General features: G+C 42.7%; 1 protein-coding gene across 1 annotated transcript in view; it reads right to left on the bottom strand.

Annotated features, from left to right (window-relative positions):
- Nucleotides 1-25,018, bottom strand: part of LOC126433663 (CCN family member 4) — a 383,910-nt gene that overhangs the window by 47,432 nt on the left and 311,460 nt on the right. Inside the window, exon 4 of the mRNA XM_050090450.1 lies at nt 15,499-15,590. Within this exon, the coding sequence (XP_049946407.1) occupies nt 15,499-15,590 (92 nt within the window). The remainder of the gene's footprint in view (nt 1-15,498; nt 15,591-25,018) is intronic.

Below are 25,018 nucleotides of genomic sequence, written 5' to 3'. Positions count from 1 at the left end.
GCCATCCGTCGGACATTTTGTGAACTTAGTTTTTTTTGTTCTAATAAAACTCTATGTCACTCTAAGCATGTGTGTCAATTTTTACCTCTCTATCTACATTATTCGGTGGTTTATTAAGTTTTCAAATTTATACTGACTTTTTGATCACCCGGTACATGGGTGCCAATAGTTAAATTCCAGTTTCAGAACCCTGTTGTAAGAGAATTACTGCTCAGAATAACGTCAGATTTGAATAACATATTTTTCCAATAGATGGCGCTGTAAGCGTCAGAAGATGCACACACGGCTGTACCTCAGTTTGCGTCGGAGACGTCCAACGTGACTGCCGCCATGAAGGATCGCGCACTGCTGGTAAAACTCTTTTACAAGAACGGTGATTGTGCGCCATTAGCCTTACAGAAGTTCCGGACACTCACAGGAATGAAGAGGGGCATTGGTCCGATGCCTGCTAAGCATCTGGAGAAAAGATTACAAAATTCGAAAAGACAGTTTCTTTCATAGTGCAATGTGGCAGAGGGAGGAAAGCAATTGATCCGACGTATGTCGAAAATGTGACCAGACCATTGCAGGAGGGACATGCGGGTGTGTGCAAATGTGCAGTGAACGGGGAATTGACCGAACGTAGGACATGCCTGCGAGCATAAAATTCTACGAAACCATCTACATTGCTCTTTGTACAAAATCACCTATGTGCAGGAGGTGCTTGCTTTCTTACCTGCCAGCAAAACAAACGATCGCTGTGGAATTCCTTGTTCGCACGGAAGTGGACAATGAATGGCCATGGTACATTACGAAGCCCATTTTGAAGGACATGTAAATACGAAGAATTGCAAAATGTGTACAACAGAAAATCCGCACGCTCATCAACCGGTGCCACATCATCTGCAAATGTGACTATGTAGTCGCGTGCTGACTGCATCGTTTATCAAAGTCGGATATTTTTTCGAGGAGAAGAGTCCTGCGCTCATGTTACCTGTACTGTCACTAGTAAGCAGTATGACAGTCTTTTGTGCACCAACGTCATTTCAACCCTTCAACAGTGTGAATATGTGTGTAGGATCACTTTTATGCAAGACAATGCTCATCCGCACGTTGCACAGCCAAAGAAGCGGCTGTTGCAAATGATTTTCGGAAATGATAGAATTGTTGTTGTTGCTGTGGTCTTCAGTCCTGAGACTGGTTTGATGCAGGTCTCCACGCTACTCTACCATGTGCAAGCTTCATCATCTCCCAGTACTTACTGCAGCCTACATCCTTCTCAATCTGCTTAGTGTATTCATCTCTTGGTCTCTCTCTACGATTTTTACCCTCCATGCTGTCCTACCAACCGACCCATTCTTCTAGTCAAGTTGTGCCACAAACTCCTCTTCTCCCCAATCCTACTAAGTACCTCCTAATTAGTTATGTGATCCACCCATTGAATCTTCAGCATTCTTCCATAGCACCACATTTCGAAAGCTTCTATTCTCTTCTTGTCCAAACTAGTTATCGTCCATGTCTCACTTCCGTACATGGCTACACTCCAGACATTCAGAAACGACTTCCTGACACTTAAATCTATACTCGATGTTAACAAATTTCTCTTCTTCAGAAACGCTTTCCTTGCCATTGCCAGTCTACATTTTATATACTCTCTACTTCGACCATCATCAGTTATTTTGCTCCCCAAATACCAAAACTCCTTTACTACTTTAAGTGTCTCATTTCCTAATCTAATTCACTCAGCATTACCCGACTTAATTCGACTACATTCCATTATATTTATTTTGCTTTTGTTGATGTTCATCTTATATCCTCCTTTCAAGACACTGTCCAAGTCCTTTGCTGTCTCTGACAGAATCACAAAACCTTAAAGTTTTTATTTCTTCTCCATGGATTTTAACGCCTACTCCGAATTTTTCTTTTGTTTCCTTTACTGCTTGCTCAATATACAGATTGAACAACATCGGGGAGAGGCTACAACCCTGTCTCACTCCATCCCCAACCACTGTTTTCCTTTCATGTCCCTCGACTCTTATAACCGCCATCTGGTTTCTATACAAATTGTAAATAGCCTTTCGCTCCCTGTATTTTACCCCTGCCACCTGCAGAATTTGAAAGAGAATATTCCAGTCAACATTGTCAAAAGCTTTCTCTAAGCCTATAAATGCTAGAAACCTAGCTTTGCCTTTTCTTAATCTAGCTTCTAAAATAAGTCGTAGGGTTAGTATTGCCTCACGTGTTCCCATATTTCTACGGAATCCAAACTGATTTTCCTCAAGGTCGGCTTCTACCAGTTTTTCGATTTGTCTCTAAAGAAGTCGCGTTAGTATTTTCCAGCCGTGACTTATTAAACTGATAGTTTGGTAATTTTCACATCTGTCAACGCCTGCTTTCCTTGGGATTGGAATTATTATATTCTTCTTGAGGTCGGAGGATGTTTCGCCTGTCTCATACATTTTGCTCATCAGATGGTAGAGTTTTGTCAGGACTGGCTCTCCCAAGGCTGTCAGCAGTTCTAATGGAATGTTGTCTACTCCCGGGGCCTTGTTTCGACTCAGGTCATTCAGTGCTCTATCAAACGCAGTATCATAGCTCCCATTGCATCTTCATCTACATTCTCTTCCATTTCTATAACATTGCCCTCAAGTACATCTCCCTTGTATAGACGCTCTATATACTCCTTCCACCTTCCTGCTTTCCCTTCTTTGCTTAGAACTGGGTTTCCATCTCAGCTCTTGATATTCATACATGTCGTTCTCTTTTCTCCAAAGGTCTCTTTAATTTTCCTGTAGGCAGTATCTATCTTACCCCTACTGAGATAAGCCTCTACATGCTTACATTTGTCCTCTAGCCATGCCTGCTTAGCCATTTTGCACTTCCTGTCGATCTCATTTTTGAGACGTTTGTATTCCTTTTTGCCTGCTTCATTTACTGCATTTTTGTATTTTCTCCTTTCATCAATTAAATTCAGTATCCCTTCTGTTACCCGAGGATTTCTACTAGCCCTCGTATTTTTACCTACTTGATCCTCTGCTGCCGTCACTACTTCATCCCTCAAAGTTACCCATTCTTCTTCTAATGTATTTCTTTCTCGCATTCTTGTCAATTGTTCTCTTACCGAGCGAGGTGGCGCAGTGGTTAGACACTGGACTCGCATTCGGAAGGACGACGGTTCAATCCCGCGTCCGGCCATCCTGATTTAGGTTTTCCGTGATTTCCCTAAATCAGTCCAGGCAAATGCCGGGATGGTTCCTCTGAAAGGGCACGGCCGACTTCCTTCCCCATCCTTCCCTAATCCATGAGACCGATGACCACGCTGTCTGGTCTCCTTCCCCAAACCAACCAACCAACCAATTGTTCTCTTATGCTCTCACTGAAACTCTGTATAACCGCTTATCTCCTTAAATTCCCAACTTTTTTCAGTTTCTTCAGTTTTAATCTACAGTTCATAACCAATAGATTGTGGTCAGAGTCCACATCTGCCCCTGGAAATGTCTTACAATTTAAAACCTGGATCCTAAATCTCTGCCTTACCATTATATAATCTATCAGAAACTTGTCAGTATACCCAGTCTTCTTCCATATATACAACCTTCTTTTATGATTCTTTAACCAAGTGTTAGCTATGATTAAGTTATGCTCTGTGCAAATTCCACCAGACTGCTTCCTCTTTCATTTCTTACCCCCAATCCATATTCATCTACTACGTTTCCTTCTCTCCCTTTTCTTACTACCGAATTCCAGTCACCCATGACTATTAAATTTTCGTCTCCCTTCACTATCTGAATAACTTCTTTTATTTCATCATACATTTCTCCAATTTCTTCGTCATCTGCAGAGCTAGTTGGCATATAGACTTGTATTACTGTCGTAGTCGTGGGCTTCGTGTCTATCTTGGCCGCAACAATGCGTTCGTTGTGCTGTTTGTAGTAGCTTACCCGCATTCCTATTGTTTTATTCATTATTAAACCTACTCCTGCATTACCCCTATTTGATTTTGTATTTATAACCCTGTATTCACCTGACCAGGTCTTGTTCCTCCTGCCACCGAACTTCGCTAATTCCCACTATAGGTAACTTTAACCTATCCATTTCCATTTTTAAATTTTCTAACCTACCTGCCCGATTAACGGATCTTACATTCCACGCTCCGATCCGTAGAACGCCAGATTTCTTTCTCCTGATAACGACGTCCTCCTGAGTAGTCCCCGCCCGGAGATCCGAATGGGGGACTATTTTACCTCCAGAATATTTTACCCAAGAGGACGCCATCATCATTTAACCATACAGTAAAGCTGCATACCCTCGGGAAAAATTACGGCCCTAGTTTCCCCTTGCTTTCAGCCGTTCGCAGTACCAGCACAGCAAGGCCGTTTTGATTAGTGTTACAAGGCCAGATCAGTCAATCAACCAGACTGTTGCCCCTGCAACTATTGAAAAGGCTGCTGCCCCTCTTCAGGAACCATACTTTTGTCTGGCCTCCCAATAGATACCCCTCCGTTGTGGTTGCACCTATGGTACGGCTATCTGTATTGATGAGGCACGAAAGCCTCCCCACCAACGGCAAGGTCTATGGTTCATGGGGGGGGGGGGGGGGGGGGGGGAATGATAGAATTATCAGCCGTCATTTCCGTGCAGCCTGCCGTCTTGGTTACTTCTTCTTAATCCGTGTGAATTCTAGTTGTGGGATTGTCTGAAAGATGTGTTCACTACTCCAATTACGAACGTAATGAATTGAAGTCATGTGCTGGGCAACGGATTCTGGACAGAACCTCGAGACACTCCGATCTGTTGTGGAACATGCTGTCTTTCGATTTCAGCTTATGTCAGAAAGCGGTGGAGGCCGTACTGAACATGTCTCGTTCCAGTCTCACTACAATTAGAAACCAAAGTCATTTTGCTTTTCATGCTATTTTTGGCGACAAAACAGTTAAAAAGCAATGTCATTTAGGATTTTATGAGGTTTTGGCTCAACAGTGGCACAACTGTCGACTGCCGAACTTATGCAGTCATGCACGCTGAACTGTACGTATGGTGTAATGTGCAACTCAAACCATAGACATTTCCATTAATGAACTGGCAGTTCCATTAATTAGTGAAATGTTCGTTAATTTTCTTTGTTGCCTGACATTTTCCCCTCCGTCATTGACATGCTGTTCAAATCTGACGTCATTCTGAGTAGTGATTCTCTTTCCGCAAAGGTTTGAAATTGGAACATCAATTACGAACGCCATGTAGACGAAGGTTCAGGCTTCTCAAGAATAGCATCTTTGGTTAATATTTAACTGATGCAAGTCTAAGTGGCCATATCAAGAGTTCCTAACTAACACGCTTCCTCAGTTATTGGGAGGCATTCCTCTCTACATAAGGCAGTCCATATGGTACCAAAATAATAGATACTTCTCTCATTCGGCATAGATACTTACGGACCTCCTTAACAGAACATTTGAAGATCGTTGGATCTGTTTTTCGGGAAACACAATACAGCTCATACACTTTCCAGACCTAACACCTCTAGACTTTTGTCTATGGAGAAATTTAAAACTAGTAGTCTACAGCAAAACACCGACTACTCCCAAACACATGAAACGCCCTACAGCACTCATTTGTTCTTTGTAGCCGTGCGGTTTGAACTGCCTGGACCCGTGCTCAAGATCAACATGTGGAGGTGCCTGCTACGACAGTCATAATTAAAAAGGCCCTAACTGCATCTGAGTTAGGTGTTTGCAGATTTTACCAAGCTACACCCATGTTATATCAATGAACTCTTTTTCCAAAGCTGTTTGCCACAGAAAAATGTCTATAGGTTCTTTTAAATGAAGTCGGGATCAGCCATGAATGTTAACAATTACTTGCGTATGGCAAAAAATTTACCACATTGCCGCACAATAATCAACTGGTCTCGGGTTGACAGCAGTGAGTTACTCCATAAGGCTTTAAAGTATTTTATGTAAATTGAAGTAGGGGGTGGGGGGGGGGGCAGTAAAGGCAGGGAAGTAATTATATCAGCTGCATCGAGACTTTATGCAGTATCAGCAGCGACACGTGAAAGTGTTTGCCAGACATGTGCAGCACAGTACTTTAATATTCTGATAGGCACTCCATCATGTCCATGAGAGTCTTTAGACTTTAGTGATTTGGATATTATCTCAATCTCCACCTTATCTGTATCACAGAGGAGTATGCTATTAAATTTTGGGGTATGTCTTCCCATTGTAATAGGATATGCCTGGCTCAGAATCGGGTGGTTCGGGCACTAAATGGTGTAATTTCACGAAACTGTTGTCGGTCCCTGTTCATGAGTCTGGGTATTTTTAAATTGGCCTCTCAATATGTATATTCATTACTGTCATTTCTTGTTAACAATATTATCTTATTCCCAAGAATAAGCAGCTTTCACTCAGTTAATAGTCGGCAGAAATCAAACCTGCATTTGGATCGGGCTTCCTGAATTCTTGTGCAGAAAGACATGCAGGATACTGCTGCATCCATTTTCTATAAGCTAGTACTCGAACTCAAAAATCTTAGCAGTTATCCACGCGCTTTCAAATCGAAACTGAAGAGTTTTCTCATCAGTCACTCTTTCTATTCTGTCGAGGAGTTAATTGAAAAATTAAGCTGATTCTTGTTGTGTTGTTGATTGCGTTTACTTGAACTTACGGATTGACATTTTTCTGGTTCTTAAATATTTTATTTTTATCTGTTATTACCTTTATGTTGTAATTTCATGTACTGACACGTTACGTGACCTTGGAGATTTGCTCCTCAATTTGATCGTACGGAACTTGACGTGTAACCAAAATAAAATAAAAAAGGGGCTCCAAACCGGGACCCTCAGTTTACTAGGCAACAGCGTTAGCTTTTGCATTACCGAAATTCAATGTCAAGCGTACTTGTATTCATATAATTGATACACCTCGATCGGATATTAATAGCAGCTATCAGTGTGTAACCTCCCCCTCACTTACCGACCTTAATGACAGTGAAAAATGAAACCGCGTGTACCTAATGGGAGTTTTGGAAAAGCAATCGTCACCGAAGTTAACCTATCGGTAAAGAGGGAGGAAAGGGTTACATCTTAATGAAAGGAAATGTGCTAATGAAACTGGTGGAAATTAGTTTTGAAAAGGGGTAAAGTTAATAAAGAAAGTAAATGTGCGGCCGTTACGTTAACAATTAACTAGCGGTAATTAGATATTTGAGATTTGGGGGAAATCACGGTCGCCAGTCCTAAGGACAATTACTATAGTAACTGAAAAAGAAAGGTTATTACACATATAATTAACACTAGAAGCGTGGCAACTGAAGGTTGACACGTGTAGTGTGAAAACTGAAAGTTTGTCAGAAGTAATAAATTTCGCTACACTCTGACTTAATTTAGCAAAAGAATTAATAAAACCGGAAAATCGAAAGTTAATTTAGTGACTGAAGTTAATAGTGAGCTTTCTTTCTGACACATCGTAATCCAGTAAAATACGGTTAGTCTTGGACTACCTCAACAATCATTTCAAAAGCAACTTGACTCTACGCAATTTAGAAACAAGAGATTTTACTTTGAACTTGAATTAAATGATTCTGAACTATTAACAATAGTAAAATTTAGTACATACCAAGCTGAGCTGCAGTCACAGGTAACTAAAATACGGTAACAAAACTCGCACTCTTAATTTGTGCTTGTGCAATTTAAATATTGTAGCCAGCTGAACTTTGAAATTAAAGCAGTGAAATCGAATGATGCTGGCGTTTGAATTTCAACGACCCTCGGGCTCATTTCGGAAAAGGAAGGGACCCTGCTTGGCAATGCAATTGGGACAATGAGCAACAAAGGTTCATGCTAAGTTGCTGTAATTTTGCGAGGCAAATGGAACAATTTGAAAAGCTGAGGTCTGCCATACAGTTCTGAAACTTTACGTGCTTTTAGTCTTCCTTGTTGGTTGATTGAAGGTTTGAAGCCGTCGATCGAGGAGGTGGCGACAGTCACTCATTGTCGGCCGTCGCTGTTGCAGAAGCTGGATGTTGGCGCGCCTTCTTCTCGACACGGTCACCAGGCGAAACGGGCTCTTGATGTGCGCCAGCTAATGCTTCCCGTCCGCGACACCATGTCAGAAACTACCATCGCAAGTCGAGCGCAATTACATGCTGCCAAACCCCGAAAGCGCGGCAACTCGCGGGAGCGTCACACAACACACCTGCTCCACTCGCTACTCCCCCCAGACTCCTTCCGCCCTGCCCGCGCTCCACGCGGCAGAGTTAACCATACCAAAGATCCTACACACTTTGATTCTTCACACGACCCATCGATGTAATCGTTCGATAGCAGTTTTCCCTAGGCAAGACCCAGCGTAAAAATACAAATAATATTTACGAAACAAACCAATTATACATCGACATAAGTGCATAAATATATATATATATATCCAAACAGTAAAGCAATTACAATATATAAAGAGACAGAAATGTCATATCTTGAGGTAACAAAACAAGGAAAAAAATAATAGTACAATAGATGGAAATAGGAGGATATGCATTTCCGGCGTTACACGTGCCCCACATTGTCTGAGGATGTTCGTGTAACGTAAACAGACTCAGAGAATGTCCCAAAAAAGAAACAGCGGAAATGCATATGCTCAAAACATCAACAAAATTTAGCATTCATCTAATTAACCATAAATCAATTTTTAGACCATAATAACTGAGTGGAGACACTCCTAATCTTATTCCACTCTGTCATCTTGCACAAAATAAAACAGGTTGACAACATATTAAAATTCATAGAAAACATAGAAAATGGTTTAGCTATTCTAAAATTGTCAAAATTCCCAACAGTATCAAGAAATGGAATACTATTTACAAAATTAATCAGAGTACATGGTCATAAAAACAGGTAGATCAAAATACGCAAATTAATAATTAATTACATAGAATACACATTTTTACATAACCCTTTCATAATTAATATTCTCGTCATGGGAGTCCATTAAACGCTAAACAAGAAAATAACACACATCAGATCGAAAAAACCATAAATATTGACAGTAGAATTCTTTCAGCTGTCCAGGAAGAAAAACAATTCCGCCTTCCGTACTCGCAAGTACAAAGAATGCCGACAGCGGCCCAAAAGCCGACAGCGGCACAAGAGCCGACAGCGGCTCCGCCTCGCCAGTATTGTTGCGCCCGCCTGTGCGGCACGCTTGATCTCACTCGCCTGCGTAACGGCATTTCCAGAACGTCCGTTTCCCTGAATTCTTTAGGAAAAACTCACTCCCGAGTAATCTCAAGGAGTCCCTTAAACTATCACAGTGGATAACTCAACACTGTCCATCATCACACGCATGTACTAGCCTGAAACTTAAAACAGCGTCTAAGTACATCGGCAATGACTAGTAAAACACATATTCATGAAATCTTACAGCTAGTTACAAAATCATATTTACATTCCTTAATCTACTGTGACTCAGCTGAAAACTTAAACTAGCAGCTTGGATTTTTCAGTTGATTAGATCATGATTAAATTGATTAAAATTAAATTGATTAATCAAAACGCGCTTTAGTGTCATGACGACGTATGCGAGCATCGGCTTTTAGCTTCATTACTTCTCGCAAACGATCCTTTTTCACACCAATACTAATGTCAATCCGTGGAGGGAATTTGATTATCTCTTCCACTAAACTTGTACTTCTGTCACCCAACAGGATTTCCTCTGGAGAAAATCCCGTAGATTCATGTCTCAAGGTGTTCATAATTCTCTCAAATACTGCTACATATTTGCCCCATGCCCTATGGTTGTGATGGCAATAGGTACGGGAAAGTCGGCCTCGTCTTTGTTCGTGTGTTACGTTTGACACACCGTCTACAATACTTTCCAATTCACTTTCTACATTATTGTCAATGCCGAGATTCTTCACATTACAGTAGTTCAGATTCATACCTACGTCAATACCATCCGGCCAGTTAACAATGTGTATAGGCTGGTATTGCCTATGCACACCGTCTCCTGCCTCGTCAAAACTAACTACTATTGTTTTATCTTGGGACGTACATGTCAACGTTTTGCTTTCGCAGTTAATCACTGCACGGTACTTTAATAGCCAATCTAACCCGATAATTACTTCCGTAGTTAAGTCTGGCACGACGACAAACTCTTGTTCAAATCGTGCCCCACATATCTCGAAGTTGACAAAAATCTGTTTTGTGACCGGTTTACTGGCCTTCCCAGTAGCACCGATAATTTTCACTCCTGTTACTGGCATAACTACGATGCCAGGTCTGTCTTTCAGTAACTCAAATATTTTCCCAGATACAGCACTCAATTCTGCACCGGTGTCAATCAACACGTTTAGTTGTAGGTCGTGCATATTAACGGACACTACTATCTGTCTACACTTGTCCTCGACTGTTTCTTTATTTTCCCACAGTAAATCCTCGTCTATATCCAGGTCATTCCAGAAAAAACCATCCGGCTTTGATCCTAAATCCGATTTATCTGGCGGCTTTTTCAGCCTCTGTTTACATACAGTTTTAATTTTAACACGTTTGTCCTGAGGCTTAGTCTGTAGCTTCGCCTCCAATACCGAAACCTTTTCCTGTAACTCGTCAACTAGTGAGTGTTGCTTTGCTATCAATTCACTAATCGTCACCTTCGTTGATTCCACTTTGGTCAGATTAATCTCATCCGCCAATCTACCTGGAGGAATGTGTCCAGTAGTTTCTGCAATTACTTCCGCTAGATCTGCGCAACCCACACTGCTATCGTCTGACCGTATAATGTCAGCTCTAACCTCATACACGTTGTAATCTATGTGCTTTTCTACCAATCGTGTCCGGCTATCACTAAATTTTTCGCAATCTTTCTCCTTAATACTCTCGCAATGTTTAAACTGGATGTTCGCGTCGGATGGGTCGGCTACTTCTACCACTATAACTTTCGGTAAAGTCTGCCGGTTAGGGCCAGAACTTTCCGTTACTACTTCAACATCTAACTCCTGCGGGACGAAACACGACGAATCTTGCTCGTGCTCCCCATTAACATCAACTATTTCTGGTAAAGACTGCCGGTTAGGGCCAGAACTTTCCATCACTTCACAATCACTATCTTCCTGCGGGACGAGACGCGGCAAATCCTGCCCGCGCTCCCCATAAACACTTCTCCCGTACAGGCCCCTATAATCTCTTAGTTCGTCGTATAAGCGACCGAACTGCCTTAACCAGACCTCATCCCTCTCTGCATCTCCTCGCTCGATGACGGACGTTTTATCCGACACCTGATCTTCTTTCAACACTTGCGAATCATTCTTAAACTCAATCTCCAGTTCCGCTGTGGGTATTACAGCTGCCACTTTATAATCGATTTCCGGAACACTACTTAAATTGTTCTCACTGACAGTGAATGTACTTCCTACTGCCGTGTCTACAGCTGATCTACTACTTGTGGGCGCACTCCTTTCTCCTAACACTGGCACACTCTCCCGCCGTTGATTATTCCATACGGAATTTTCATAACGACGACACCTGGGTTTTCTCCTGTTATTGGGCCGCCAAAATTTCTCCACGCCCGGTCGGCCCCTTACCGGCGTGGCTAATGGTTTCCCTGTCTCGTCCCAGCAGATACGCTCCCCGGATGCTGCTGAGGCGGCTGATCACACCCTCTGGCGTTATTACTATTCTGCGCAGCCCGTATCACGCTAGTATGATACTGGTTTCCGTCATTCCGGTTATTATTTGCATTGTACCGATTGTTATTACGGTCCGAACCATTATTGTTGTTGCTGCCATGGTTGCGGTATGCATTATTCCCATGGTTATCGTGGGGGACTGATGACCTTCGCTGTTTAGTCCCCCTTAAACATCCAACAACCACCACCACCATGGTTATCGTTGTTGTGGTTGCTGTGGTACCCGTTGTTGTTACCACGGCCTCTACCACTGTCGCGATTATTGCGCCAATTGTCCTCGTCCTCAACTCTTTCCAGGAAATCATTGATTGTCCTGTAATTGCTTCCTACGTAGCGTTTTGTATCATCTGGAAGCTTCTTGTAGAGTTCCCAGACTATTTCGGATTCCGTGCGGCGATCACGCAAATATTCCAACTTGCGGATCCAGCCCTCACAAAACTCCCTCATCGAACCGCGCGAATTCGCATCGAAAGGCCTCGATACGACAAATTCGCGCCAGACACTTTGCTGTTTTTGCTCTGACCAGTATTCAGCCAGAAACAAATTTTTAAACTCGTCAAAAGTCAGGTTCGTAATGTCGAGGTTTAAGCCCCAACGCTTGGCATCACCAGCCAGCACATCAATAACCGCATTAATTTTTCTCTCATTAGTCCATGATCTGGGTAAAACTCTTTCACAATTTTTAATGAAATCCGTCGCGTGTATACCGCCTTTTTTCAAGGGGTCGAACCGCTCCTCTTTCGTCAACAATTCCGAACTATGTGCACAGATTGGCACATAGCTCTGTTTTTCGTCAAGTTTCTTTTCTAATTCCGACACTCTCGTAATTACTTGGCAAGTGGTTGTCGCAAGCGTTTCCACTTCCCTCTTTTTCTCTTCGCAGGTATTAGCCTGCTCCCTCACTTTAGTGTCTACTTCGGACACTAAAGCCTTTAAAGTTTCCACCTTCTGTTGATCCTCTTTTTTCACTAATTGAATTTGTTCCGTCACCTTATTCTCGATGATCAGAGCAATTGCTTCTCCTACATTTTTCTCGATTCTGCTAATTTCGGAATCAAAACGAGTATTTATGCTCGCAATTTCCGCCTGAACGCCTATCATTTCCTGTTTAAGATTACCGATTTCAGTATTAATTACAACAATATCTTCTTTGATTTTATCAACTTTTGTATTAACAACTCCAACATTGTTGTTAACAACATTAATAGCTTTGTTCTGATTGTCTAGCTTTCGTTCAATTTTTTCAGACTGAGCTTCTTGCTTGGCAGACAGAGCTATAATTTCTGCCGATTGACTCTTGATTTCATTAATCAAAACATTCAATAAATCAGTTAAATTCCCGGAAACTACCGGTTTCACTTCCGTAGCGGCTTCCTCTTTAATTGTCCCCCCGTATTCGTCATCAAGGGATTCAGATTTGATTTTCACTTCCGATTCCGAAACATTTTCTAAAGTTTGGAATTCCATTTCTGCCCTTTGTTGCGTTTCGGCGGTCGCGTCTTTCATGCTAGCCGCCTGCCCCTGAACAATGGGTACCGCGGTGCGCGTTTCCCACTGTTCGACCGATTGTTCCGTATCCAAGTCTACCAAATTTTGGTAATTGTTGCCTTCACTCATTTTAATAATTTTCAATATAAATGACAAATCTCAAATGTAATTAGGATTACTCCCACTACTTATTCTCGCTGACGTAACGGCCTGTACGTAACCAGTACTTTGTTACGACATTTGCACCAAAGAAAATTCGTGTCCAGAACAACCTCAAATCTGAAGATTGTCCTGTCACCAGGTCGCCACGTGTAACCTCCCCCCTCACTTACCGACCTTAATGACAGTGAAAAATGAAACCGCGTGTACCTAATGGGAGTTTTGGAAAAGCAATCGTCACCGAAGTTAACCTGTCGGTAAAGAGGGAGGAAAGGGTTACATCTTAATGAAAGGAAATGTGCTAATGAAACTGGTGGAAATTAGTTTTGAAAAGGGGTAAAGTTAATAAAGAAAGTAAATGTGCGGCCGTTACGTTAACAATTAACTAGCGGTAATTAGATATTTGAGATTTGGGGGAAATCACGGTCGCCAGTCCTAAGGACAATTACTATAGTAACTGAAAAAGAAAGGTTATTACACATATAATTAACACTAGAAGCGTGGCAACTGAAGGTTGACACGTGTAGTGTGAAAACTGAAAGTTTGTCAGAAGTAATAAATTTCGCTACACTCTGACTTAATTTAGCAAAAGAATTAATAAAACCGGAAAATCGAAAGTTAATTTAGTGACTGAAGTTAATAGTGAGCTTTCTTTCTGAGACATCGAAATCCAGTAAAATACGGTTAGTCTTGGACTACCTCAACAATCATTTCAAAAGCAACTTGACTCTACGCAATTTAGAAACAAGAGATTTTACTTTGAACTTGAATTAAATGATTCTGAACTATTAACAATAGTAAAATTTAGTACATACCAAGCTGAGCTGCAGTCACAGGTAACTAAAATACGGTAACAAAACTCGCACTCTTAATTTGTGCTTGTGCAATTTAAATATTGTAGCCAGCTGAACTTTGAAATTAAAGCAGTGAAATCGAATGATGCTGGCGTTTGAATTTCAACGACCCTCGGGCTCATTTCGGAAAAGGAAGGGACCCTGCTTGGCAATGCAATTGGGACAATGAGCAACAAAGGTTCATGCTAAGTTGCTGTAATTTTGCGAGGCAAATGGAACAATTTGAAAAGCTGAGGTCTGCCATACAGTTCTGAAACTTTACGTGCTTTTAGTCTTCCTTGTTGGTTGATTGAAGGTTTGAAGCCGTCGATCGAGGAGGTGGCGACAGTCACTCATTGTCGGCCGTCGCTGTTGCAGAAGCTGGATGTTGGCGCGCCTTCTTCTCGACACGGTCACCAGGCGAAACGGGCTCTTGATGTGCGCCAGCTAATGCTTCCTGTCCGCGACACCATGTCAGAAACTACCATCGCAAGTCGAGCGCAATTACATGCTGCCAAACCCCGAAAGCGCGGCAACTCGCGGGAGCGTCACACAACACACCTGCTCCACTCGCTACTCCCCCCAGACTCCTTCCGCCCTGCCCGCGCTCCACGCGGCAGAGTTAACCATACCAAAGATCCTACACACTTTGATTCTTCACACGACCCATCGATGTAATCGTTCGATAGCAGTTTTCCCTAGGCAAGACCCAGCGTAAAAATACAAATAATATTTACGAAACAAACCAATTATACATCGACATAAGTGCATAAATATATATATATCCAAACAGTAAAGCAATTACAATATATAAAGAGACAGAAATGTCATATCTTGAGGTAACAAAACAAGGAAAAAAATAATAGTACAATAGATGGAAATAGGAGGATATGCATTTCCGGCGTTACAAGTGGAGATGCACATTTCCGTTCGATCTACAGCAGACAGAACATGGACCGTGTCTGCAGGTAAGTGGTGGTGCTCGGTGTGAATGTGTGTCAGTCGAGGAACATGCCAAAACAGTTCATTAGTTTGCGCTTAACACTGTGTCTGGGTGGCGCAGTCATTAACGAACTGCCTAGTAAGCAGGAGATCGCGGGTTCGATTCCCTGTCTGGCACAGATGTTTCACTCGTCGCCGGTGATTGAGCATAAAGCCCTGATGCGGCTGGTATCAGCAGTTCCTTCTCTTTCGTTTCCTTTCTCCCCCTCCATCTCCAGTTTACATATTATGTATCACAACTGCGGATTCCGGGTGGTGACTGTTCTTTCAGATATTTCCGAAAAAGCTGACACCAAACGTTTAGAGTATTTGTTGTCATCGTGGGAGCAGAGGGAAGGTTGTGCGCTGCAGCTTAGCCTACCTGGCAGGCGCACTGCGTGCGGCAGTCCAAGAGGAACGTCTCACCGTTGTCGTACGTGCGGTTGTACACCGTGCACGGCAGTCCTTTGATTGCTGAAACATAAGAACTGGTATCATTATTTTTTCCTTGATGCAATTTACAAGGAAAGGTCCATCTAAACGAGTGGAGAGCCTACACGGTGCTGCGTTTACATGTATCTCCAAGAAAAAACTGCCGATATATTTAAAAGGAAGGAGACTACAGCGTTAAATCTTATGTCGGTAAGGCAGTTCGTAATTTCTTAATATTGAATGGGTTAAAAATTTATGTATGTTTCATGACAGCGACGCAGATTTATTAAGTGCATTCCATTAAGAACCTTTATCGAACAACTTAAATACTGACGTATTGGGGTGTCGTGTCTACTACCGGATATCAGTGACGTCTATGCACAATACTTCAGCATAGTGAGTCGTTGCTTTCAGGGGATGGAGAGGCTCAATCATTTTTGGAACATTTTCATTCACGTCATCCAAACATAGAATTCATCATGGAACTGGAGAAGGATGGTCAGTAGCCATTTCTGGATGTACTGGTCAAATGGAGACCTGATGCGTCACTTGACCACAAAGTTTATCGTAACCGAAACATATTGATTTATACCTGTAAGCTAGCAGCTGTCATTATCCAGCACTGAAGAACGTTGTTCTAAAGACTCTGGTCCACGTACCACACAGGTTGTCGGAGCGAGCTACTCTGACGTCAGAATTAGAGCATCTGCGCTCGATGTTCTCCAGAAATGGATACACGGTCAAAAACATTTAGAGGGCTTCTCAGCCATCAACTGTTCCACACGATAAGAAGAACAGCCAGCTGAAGCAAAGACTGTAGCTTATCAGTCACATCCAGGGACTATTTCTGCCAAGACCAGCAGGACTCTCAAGAAGCGTAACATCAAGTGTGTGTGCTGTCCACCAGTCAAAATAAGAGGACTGCTGGGAAAAGTGAAATATAACCTTGGTTTACGAAAACCGGGAATTTATAATACAGCTTGCCAATTTTGTAAGCCGTACATTGGCCAATCAACTAGGACAAATGACTTCGGATGACAAGAACACCCGAGGCACACTAGGCTGAGGCAGGAAACTAAATTAGTCTTTGCCGAACAGTGCCAGGGACTTGGTCATGCCATGACTTAGGATTATGGCACAGACTACCGGATTCTGGGGCAATGTTACAAGGGGGTCAACAGAGTTAAAGATGACGATAAATAAACTAATGAATAGTGACACTGGGTACCAATCCATTGTAGCATGGGATACAGTAACAGAGTTGCTAAAACTGCAGCGGTCGCACAAGCAGAACCCAGTAGAGAGGAAGAACTAAGAATGTGGACATGGGGAACGAACCCCAGAAAGAGCACCAGGTACACCGTAGTGATAACAGGACGCCAGATCGCTGCCATGCGCAGCGGTCTGAATACGGAATGCTAACTCGCGAAAGACTCAACAGACCGAAACGGGACGTCTTAATACGATTCTCTTGGGGACGGACGTCAAACGGAGCTCCTACAACCGACAATGAGGGGTAGGTGTGGAGAGAAGGCAGTAGGTATAAACATTGTATCCGTTCCCCTTGACTAGCTTGACTAGCAGGTCCGAGCAGCACTTGATGAAGGCAACGAGTTACGTTGTCGTAATGCAGCAGAACACCCGGAACCTCAATATTTTAACAGATAACAGGAAAAGAGCGTATAATTACACCTTAAATACATTATGCTTGATGAAAACTGAATAAACGAATAGTTTCCAAATACATCACTAATAAATCTAACACTAAAAGGTACAAACACATCATTTTTAGGACACAGAATAGTGTGTATCCAAAGCAGTTTTTCAATCTGCTTACTGAGAAAATACCTGAAGTATATTGTTTCATTAAAGCACATCACAATTATGTTACTGTGTCGTCTCGTGTAGATATGAAATAGCTTTTATAAATTGATAAAATAGAGAACTGTATTCTATTTCCAATGTGTAAATGGAGTGGTATTCCCAAACTATGCTAAGATAGTGTAAATTTCAAAGACATGCTACTTAAGAACACAAGGTATAGCAGTAGTCGAAGGATGGAGTAAGGTATTTCCATTACCTCGTTTCAGTGCTCTACGCTCGTTTAAAATTCTGATTTGTTTTTCGTTGTTAAAAATATTATTTATTAACTATATTACCACTTGTCTCCACTCTTCATCAAAATTAAATGTCTTCATTATTCAGCAGTACCCGAGCAACAACACATTACTTCTACACCGTTAAAAAATTAAACTCTTTAATACCGTCTGTCAGCAAGTAAAGTAATCTCCGTAATTGGTCCATCAAACTCCAGGCATGAGTGATATAGCTGTACATAAATGACGGCAAGTACTGAAGCGCATTTACTCACCGAAACCGATTGAGTTACCTGACGCACTCTGGGCAAATATTTTTATGAATTAATAAGACATTTCTAAAAGATGACAGTAGAAAGCAATTTTGGATTCATAACATGAAAGGTGACACGATTGTGGTGACACCGAATTTTTTGGTTATTACAGCAAGATATCGAGAGTTCGTTCTCTAGGAAGAACTCAGTATTACACGCACTGAAAAGTATCGAACCAAAAGCGTCAACTGTATAAACAGTGGTATGAGAAGAGACTGACGCGTGACATCACACCGTAGCTCTGTAGTCCTAGCGAAAAGACTACTCTCATACTGTGCCAGATCTTCACGCACATTTTAAATTCCCTATCTGTCGTACAGCCACTACACCACCATCGCCATGTTGCGCAGCTGACTGGTGTCACGATGAATATCCTGCCATAAGACTGGCGCCAGGCTGAGGCCAGTGGTCGAGTAATTGGGCAGGAAGTAACAGTCTGCAACTATTTTACATGTGCCGATACTGTGTAGATGACAACTGGAAATGGGAAACGTTCTGAGTGCAATACATGACACTTGTCAGGAGAATGAAAAAAAAATCATATACCTCTATTTGTAGATACATGATTTGTATCTAAAAAATCTGAGAAGGTATTCTGATAGCACAAAATTACGCTGCTGACCACATCACCGCAAGAAACAATAAAACAAATTTGAAATCAAATACTTTTTGAAGAACGTTCTAAGTGCCATACCAGGAAAGTGACTTGTTGTTAGTCCCAATAACGAAATATTTACAAGTTGATTCTTTCTTCGAAGGGAACGGCAATCAATCACTGTTAATAATACAGTAAAGCATTTTTTAAAATTTTTTTTACACCAGTAGCGCGGTTACCGATTTTGTGCCGACAGGTTCATCTTCGGACGGCTATCCACGTTTCGATTACAATTGTTGCTGTTTGCATTCCTTGTTGGCTCTTGTCCTTCAAAAACTAATATGAACAACAACTAATATAAACTACAGCCCTTTGAAGATGAACCTCGTAGTTTGAAACCGGTAACCGCGCTATTTGTGTAAATAAACAGGATTATTAACAGGTAGCTGTTTGCTGGTTTCTCGTTTTTTTACACATCCGCGATCTCAAAAACGTCAGTTTTTGACAAAGTAGCAGGAAGAAAGTTATGACGCAAGTGCCATTAATACTGAGGCACCATGGTTCCTTTGTAATAGAAGTACAGCAATACGTTTTTTACCAGTAGAACTGTGGTAAGCAAAAATCACTTCTCATGTCTTTTACATTTTGGAACTGCAGAGGGAAGCACAGCTATCTTGTAAAGCATATTCGAAAGACGGTCTCCATGATTTGGTACCTAGGTCAAGTCTAGAGACATGTAACAGAGTATCGAGAACGCAACAGCAGTGAAAAAGCGTTTAGTGGAAAGATGGCTCTTAGAATTTTTTACATTTCCACTCTTCGCATGTTTCTGAATGGTTATGCAGCAGACGTTCTTAAGCAACGCTGCATCTGTTCGTAAATTGTAACATTGACTGTGGGCGAACTTTTTTGTGAACAAGTGTAAGCTTAAACGATATGACACAGCCTTGCTCTTGGACTTTCTCTGCTCAGCTGTTGCTCTGTTTGCCTCTTGCGCACTACCATTTCTTAGGACACTGCATTTTATGCACGCCTTTCTAAACAGCGAGGTACTCCAGAAGTAATGTTTTATTAGTACAGTTGGTGGAAATGTGTGAATGTACACTCTCCCGGTGTACTATTATGAGAAGCTCTCGGGTTTCCGGTCGAGTGGCAGTGTTTTATTGACGCAGTTTCCAGCGTCTTTATATGCGTAGAGCAGAAATCTTTGACGACTTTTTGTTACTGCCGTGCTTGGTCGTATCATAAACATAGGTTTATTTGGTGAATATCCCGAATCATCTGTGTAAATGTCTTATTATGATTTTACAGATTTTGTGGAGCTATAAACAAAAATTATTTTTCTTATTACTATCGACTACTACATTAACTTTCATGTTTGTTAGATTAATAAATTGTTGACATTGGCCCAGTTTTATGTGTTAAATCCAACCAACTACTCCCTTGCTCCTTTGAAACAGAATTTCTTCTATATCACTATGATCTTGTTACATGGGAGGCGAACGCTGTGCTACTTCTGCGTTTTTGGCTACGGATGGACCACATACAGTACCAAGATTCTACTCTTTCTATTTTGTCATCTTTTCTCTTGTTTACAATTTATTTGATTTCTTTACTCTCCTTTACATTTTTCAATTCTTTTTTCACTCTTACCGTTTTCCTTTAGTTTCTTTTAGTAATTAAATTCATAACAGTTTCTTTCCTTTCACGCATCTTAATTTTATTTAATTCTCGTTGCTTCTACACGTAACAACTAAACCGAACCTTAGTTTGGATTTTGGGTTGGTTTGTTCCGTGGGTCCCTTGTTATGACTTCCTGTACTATTTCTGTAATGCGTTTCTTCAGACATCGTTCGCATCATCCACTCAGTGGTATGATTCAAGACACACCATCGGAATAAATGAATATGTTTATGAAATTATTTAGTTGCTGTTAGGACGTCTCCATAATTATGGTTGATTACCTCACAAAATCACTATATAATGGGAAATCACTCGGAAGATATATTCAGCTGTCACATACATAAGAGAACTGTTTTTAACAGTCCCTGGTAACAGATAGAACAGAGGAGTGTTTCAGGAGTAAATAACACAGTGTGTAAATTGAGAATGGAAGACCGCTGATTACCAGGTCTACTTTTCGGCAAAATAACAGAAACATGTTCTTATGCATTCCTATAGTCCGATATCGCTAGTTTTCATAATTATAAGCTATTGACTGTCCTTAGTAGTATACGGATCTCGAGTAACAAGTTTTATACTTAAATTTACAGGCAGCTCTCCGCGTTAGCAATTCAAGGCTCAATATACACACCTCAAAGAAAGGTCTGCATCACCCCGGTCCCCAGAACTCCTGAAGATAGACGTTGACTGTGGATATTGTATCACAGACACAGACCCTTTGACTGTTCAGAGCCGACACTAAAACCTCCCACAGGTGTAAACAACCATGCATGAGCAGAGCCTATTAGACGGAGGAGGTCCAACAGCCGATTAGTCCAGTCATTCCACCAGGAAGAAGGTAGACGGCTCGTGTTGTATGTAGTTCAACCATGGCTAGACGGTCAGTACCGCGGTTCGATCGCGTCCGCATTGTTACTTTGTGCCAAGAAAGGTTCTCAACAAGGGAAGTGTCCAGGCGGCCAGGAGTAAACGAAAGCCATGTTGTCCGAATGGAGGAGATACGGAGAGATAGGAACTGCCGATGACTTGCATCGCTTACGCTGCCCAAGGGCTACTACTGCAGTGGATGACCGCTACCTATGGATTATGGCTCAGAGGAACAATGACAGCAACGCCACCATGTTGAATAATACTTTTCGTGCAGCCGCAGAACGTCGTGTTACGACTCAAACTGTGCGCAATTGGCTCCTTGATGCGCAACTTCACTACCGACGTCCATGGCGAGATACATCTTTGCAACCACGACACCATGCAGTGCGCAACTCAACAACATGCCGAATGGACCGCTCAGGATTGGCATCACAATCTCTTCACCGATGAGTGTCGCATATGCCTTCAAAAAGACAATCATCGAAGACGTTTTAAGAGGCAACCCTATCAGGTTGAAAGCTTTCCAGCCAGTGCAGCAAGGTGGAGGTTCCCTGTTGTTTTGAGGTGGCATTATGTGGGGCCGCCGTACACCGCTGGTGGTCATGGAAGGTGCCGTAACGGCTGTAGGATACGTGAATGCCCTCCTCTGACCGAAAGTGCAGCCATATCGCCAGCATTTTCGCGAGACATTCGTCTTCATGGACGACAATTCGCGCCCCCATCGTGCATAACTTCCTTCAGGACAACGACGTCGCTCGACTAGAGCGGTCGGCATGTTCCCCAGACATGAATCCTATCGTACATGGCTGGGATAGATTGAAAAGGGATGTTCATGGACGACGAGACCCATCAACCACTCTGAGGGATCAACGCCGAATCGCCGTTGAGGAGTGGGACAATCCGGACCAACAGTGCCATGATGAACTTGTGGATAGTATGCCAGCCGAACACAGGGATGCATCCATGCAAGAGGACGTGCTACTGGGTATTAGAGGTACCGGTGTGTACAGCAATCTGGACCACCATCTCTGAAGGTCTCGCTCTGTGGTGGTACGACATGCAACGTGTGTATTTTATGAGCATTAAAAAGGGCGGAAATGATGTTTATGTTGATCTCTATTCCAATTTTCTGTACAGGTTCCGGAACTCTAGAAACCGAGGTGGTGTAAAACTTTTTCTGGTATGTGCATATTGACGGTGTTGTACTTCACCTCTTCTGTTGTCATTATTGGAAGTTTAATCGCTTCCATATTGTTGCCATTAAGAATGTAGAACTGCCTCAGATGCGCCAAGGCATGGAATGGAATAGGCAATGATTCTGTCTACCGCTGTTCAGTGGTCAGGGAAACCTTAATCAGAATCGTTGGGTCGAGACCTGATACGTAGAATGATACCGCGACAGCCTGCGAGAGAAATTCAAGACTCGGATATATCCAAACACAGTTATGAAATCATACGAGCATATAGCAGCAGCTAGGCATCCAAGTATCAGCCTTTAATAACTTGGATCAGGAAAGTAGGAAACACCTGAGCAACTACGAAGCAACTTTCTTCTTTGAACCTTTCGTAAACTCATTAGGATCATGATGTTGGACGTTAAAATAGCCTGCCTAGGTGAACTCTTGACAACCAAGAACACTGAAAAGAAGGCTATAGAATGAGTTCCACGATTACATTCAGAGGATATGGGACTCAGCAGAATATTGGAAAGTTCAGATAGACCACAGACTCCAAGGGAAAGCACGAAGGTTCACTGATACTGAGATCTGGTGACTGTGGTGGTTGGAGAGATGCGACAATTCGTCCTTATAGTTACAAACCGGTCCTGGACGAGGCAAGCTGTGTCAACAGGGTACCTGCTCACAGCATCATCATTTGGGGAGCAAACACTGTAACATGGGAGGGACGTGATCAGCCAAAATGATGAAATAAATCTTGACACTAATGCGACCTTGCAGAGCAGCCTTGGAAATTATGAAATTCTACGATATGACTATCCAAATAAACACCGAACGGTTGCCATGTTTCACTCCTGGGATATAAATTCCGCCAGAAGTTGGAAGTAGTGTGAGACATGACTCATATTACCAAATGACTTTCTCCATAGCTCCATATTACATTTATACGACTTCGGCACAACGCGTTCCTGTTACGAGAAATTGAATCACTGAAGTCTAGTTTTGGAATTCCATCTCGTCCTGCAACTCCCAGCTTATACTCTACCCTTCGAGCTTGAAAATTTCTCTGGTATTCAGCCGGGTAGTGTCGTCCAAAGGCGCGATATTTCGGTAATCTGACTCCATGCCATCTTTAGGCAGAATATCCGAGAAGTTTTCAAGATTTCTGTACGCCGGGAAAACCTCAGATCACACCCTTGGTGCTGTTTTCTGCTGACCGATTTAGCTAATGTGACATTCTGTTCTGCAGTGACTTTTGTAGCTGCCGTTCTCATCTCGAATAATCCTCCATCACGACCACTCAACACACAGTATCGTCCGCGTTGTGACTTAGCGGATGATGTGCCTCCGCTTTCCCTTTGTATTGTAAAATGAAATGAAATTATCGTGTTGCACTGATGGCCGAGAGTGAGGTTCAGCTGCCGAGTTGTAAGTCTTATTTCAGGTGACACCACACTAGGCTACTTGCGCGTCGTGGATGATTAGGGCAACACAACACCCAGTCCACGAGCGGAGAGAATCTCAAAGCTAGCCGGGAATCAAACCCGGACCCGCTGCATAATAGGTAAACACGTTACCACTGCCAGAATGAGATTTTCACTCTGCAGCGGAGTGTGCGCTGATATGAAACTTCCTGGCAGATTAAAACTGTGTGCCGGACCGAGACTCGAACTCGGGACCTTTGCCTTTCGCGGGCAAGTGCTCTACCAACTGAGCTACCCAAGCACGACTCACGACTTTGCAAACATCCCCTAGGCTGTGGCTAAGCCATGTCTCCGCAATATCCTTTCTTTCAGGAGTGCTAGTTCTGCAAGGTTCGCAAGGACAGCTTCTGTAGAGTCTGGAAGGTAGGAGACGAGGTACTGGCAGAAGTAAAGCTGTGAGGACGGGGCGTGAGTCGTGCTTGGGTAGCTCAGTTGATAGAGCACTTGCCCGCGAAAGGCAAAGGTCCCGAGTTCGAGTCTCGGTCCGTCACACAGTATTAATCTGCCAGGAAGTTTCATCTCAGCGCACACTCCGCTGCAGAGTGAAAATCTCATTATGGAAACATCCCCTAGGCTGTGGCTAAGCCATGTCTCCGCAATATCCTTTCTTTCAGGAGTGCTAGTTCTGCAAGGTTCGCAAGACAGCTTCTGTAGAGTTTGGAAGGTAGGAGACGAGGTACCGGCAGAAGTAAAGCTTTGAGGACGGGGCGTGAGTCGTGCTTGGGTAGCTCAGTTGGTAGAGCACTTGCCCGCGAAAGGCAAAGGTCCCGAGTTCGAGTCTCGGTCCGTCACACAGTATTAATCTGCCAGGAAGTTTCATATCAGCGCACACTCCGCTGCAGAGTAAAAATCTCATTCCGGAAACATCCCCTAGGCTGTCGCTAAGCCATGTCTCCGCAATATCCTTTCTTTCAGGAGTGCTAGTTCTGCAAGGTTCGCAGGAGAGCTTCTGTAGAGTTTGGAAGGTAGGACACCAGGTACTGGCAGAAGTAAAGCTTTGAGGACGGGGCGTGAGTCGTACTTGGGTAGCTCAGTTGGTAGAGCACTTGCCCGCGAAAGGCAAAGGTCCCGCGTTCGAGTCTCGGTCCGGCACACAGTTTTAATCTGCCAGGAAGTTTCACGTTACCACTGAGCTAAGCAGGTGGACTCCTGCGTACGATACGGTGCCTCTTGAAACACCAAACACTTCGGCTATCTTGGTTACAGAAGCACCTATCACAACAGCACCACCTGTTTGCCAGCTTTCGAAT

Source organism: Schistocerca serialis, chromosome 1 (assembly GCF_023864345.2).
Source record: "Schistocerca serialis cubense isolate TAMUIC-IGC-003099 chromosome 1, iqSchSeri2.2, whole genome shotgun sequence".
In the NCBI taxonomy this organism is placed as follows: Eukaryota; Metazoa; Arthropoda; class Insecta; order Orthoptera; family Acrididae; genus Schistocerca; species Schistocerca serialis.
Note: the sequence above shows the minus strand (reverse complement) of the source record. Positions and strands in the feature narration are given on the sequence as shown.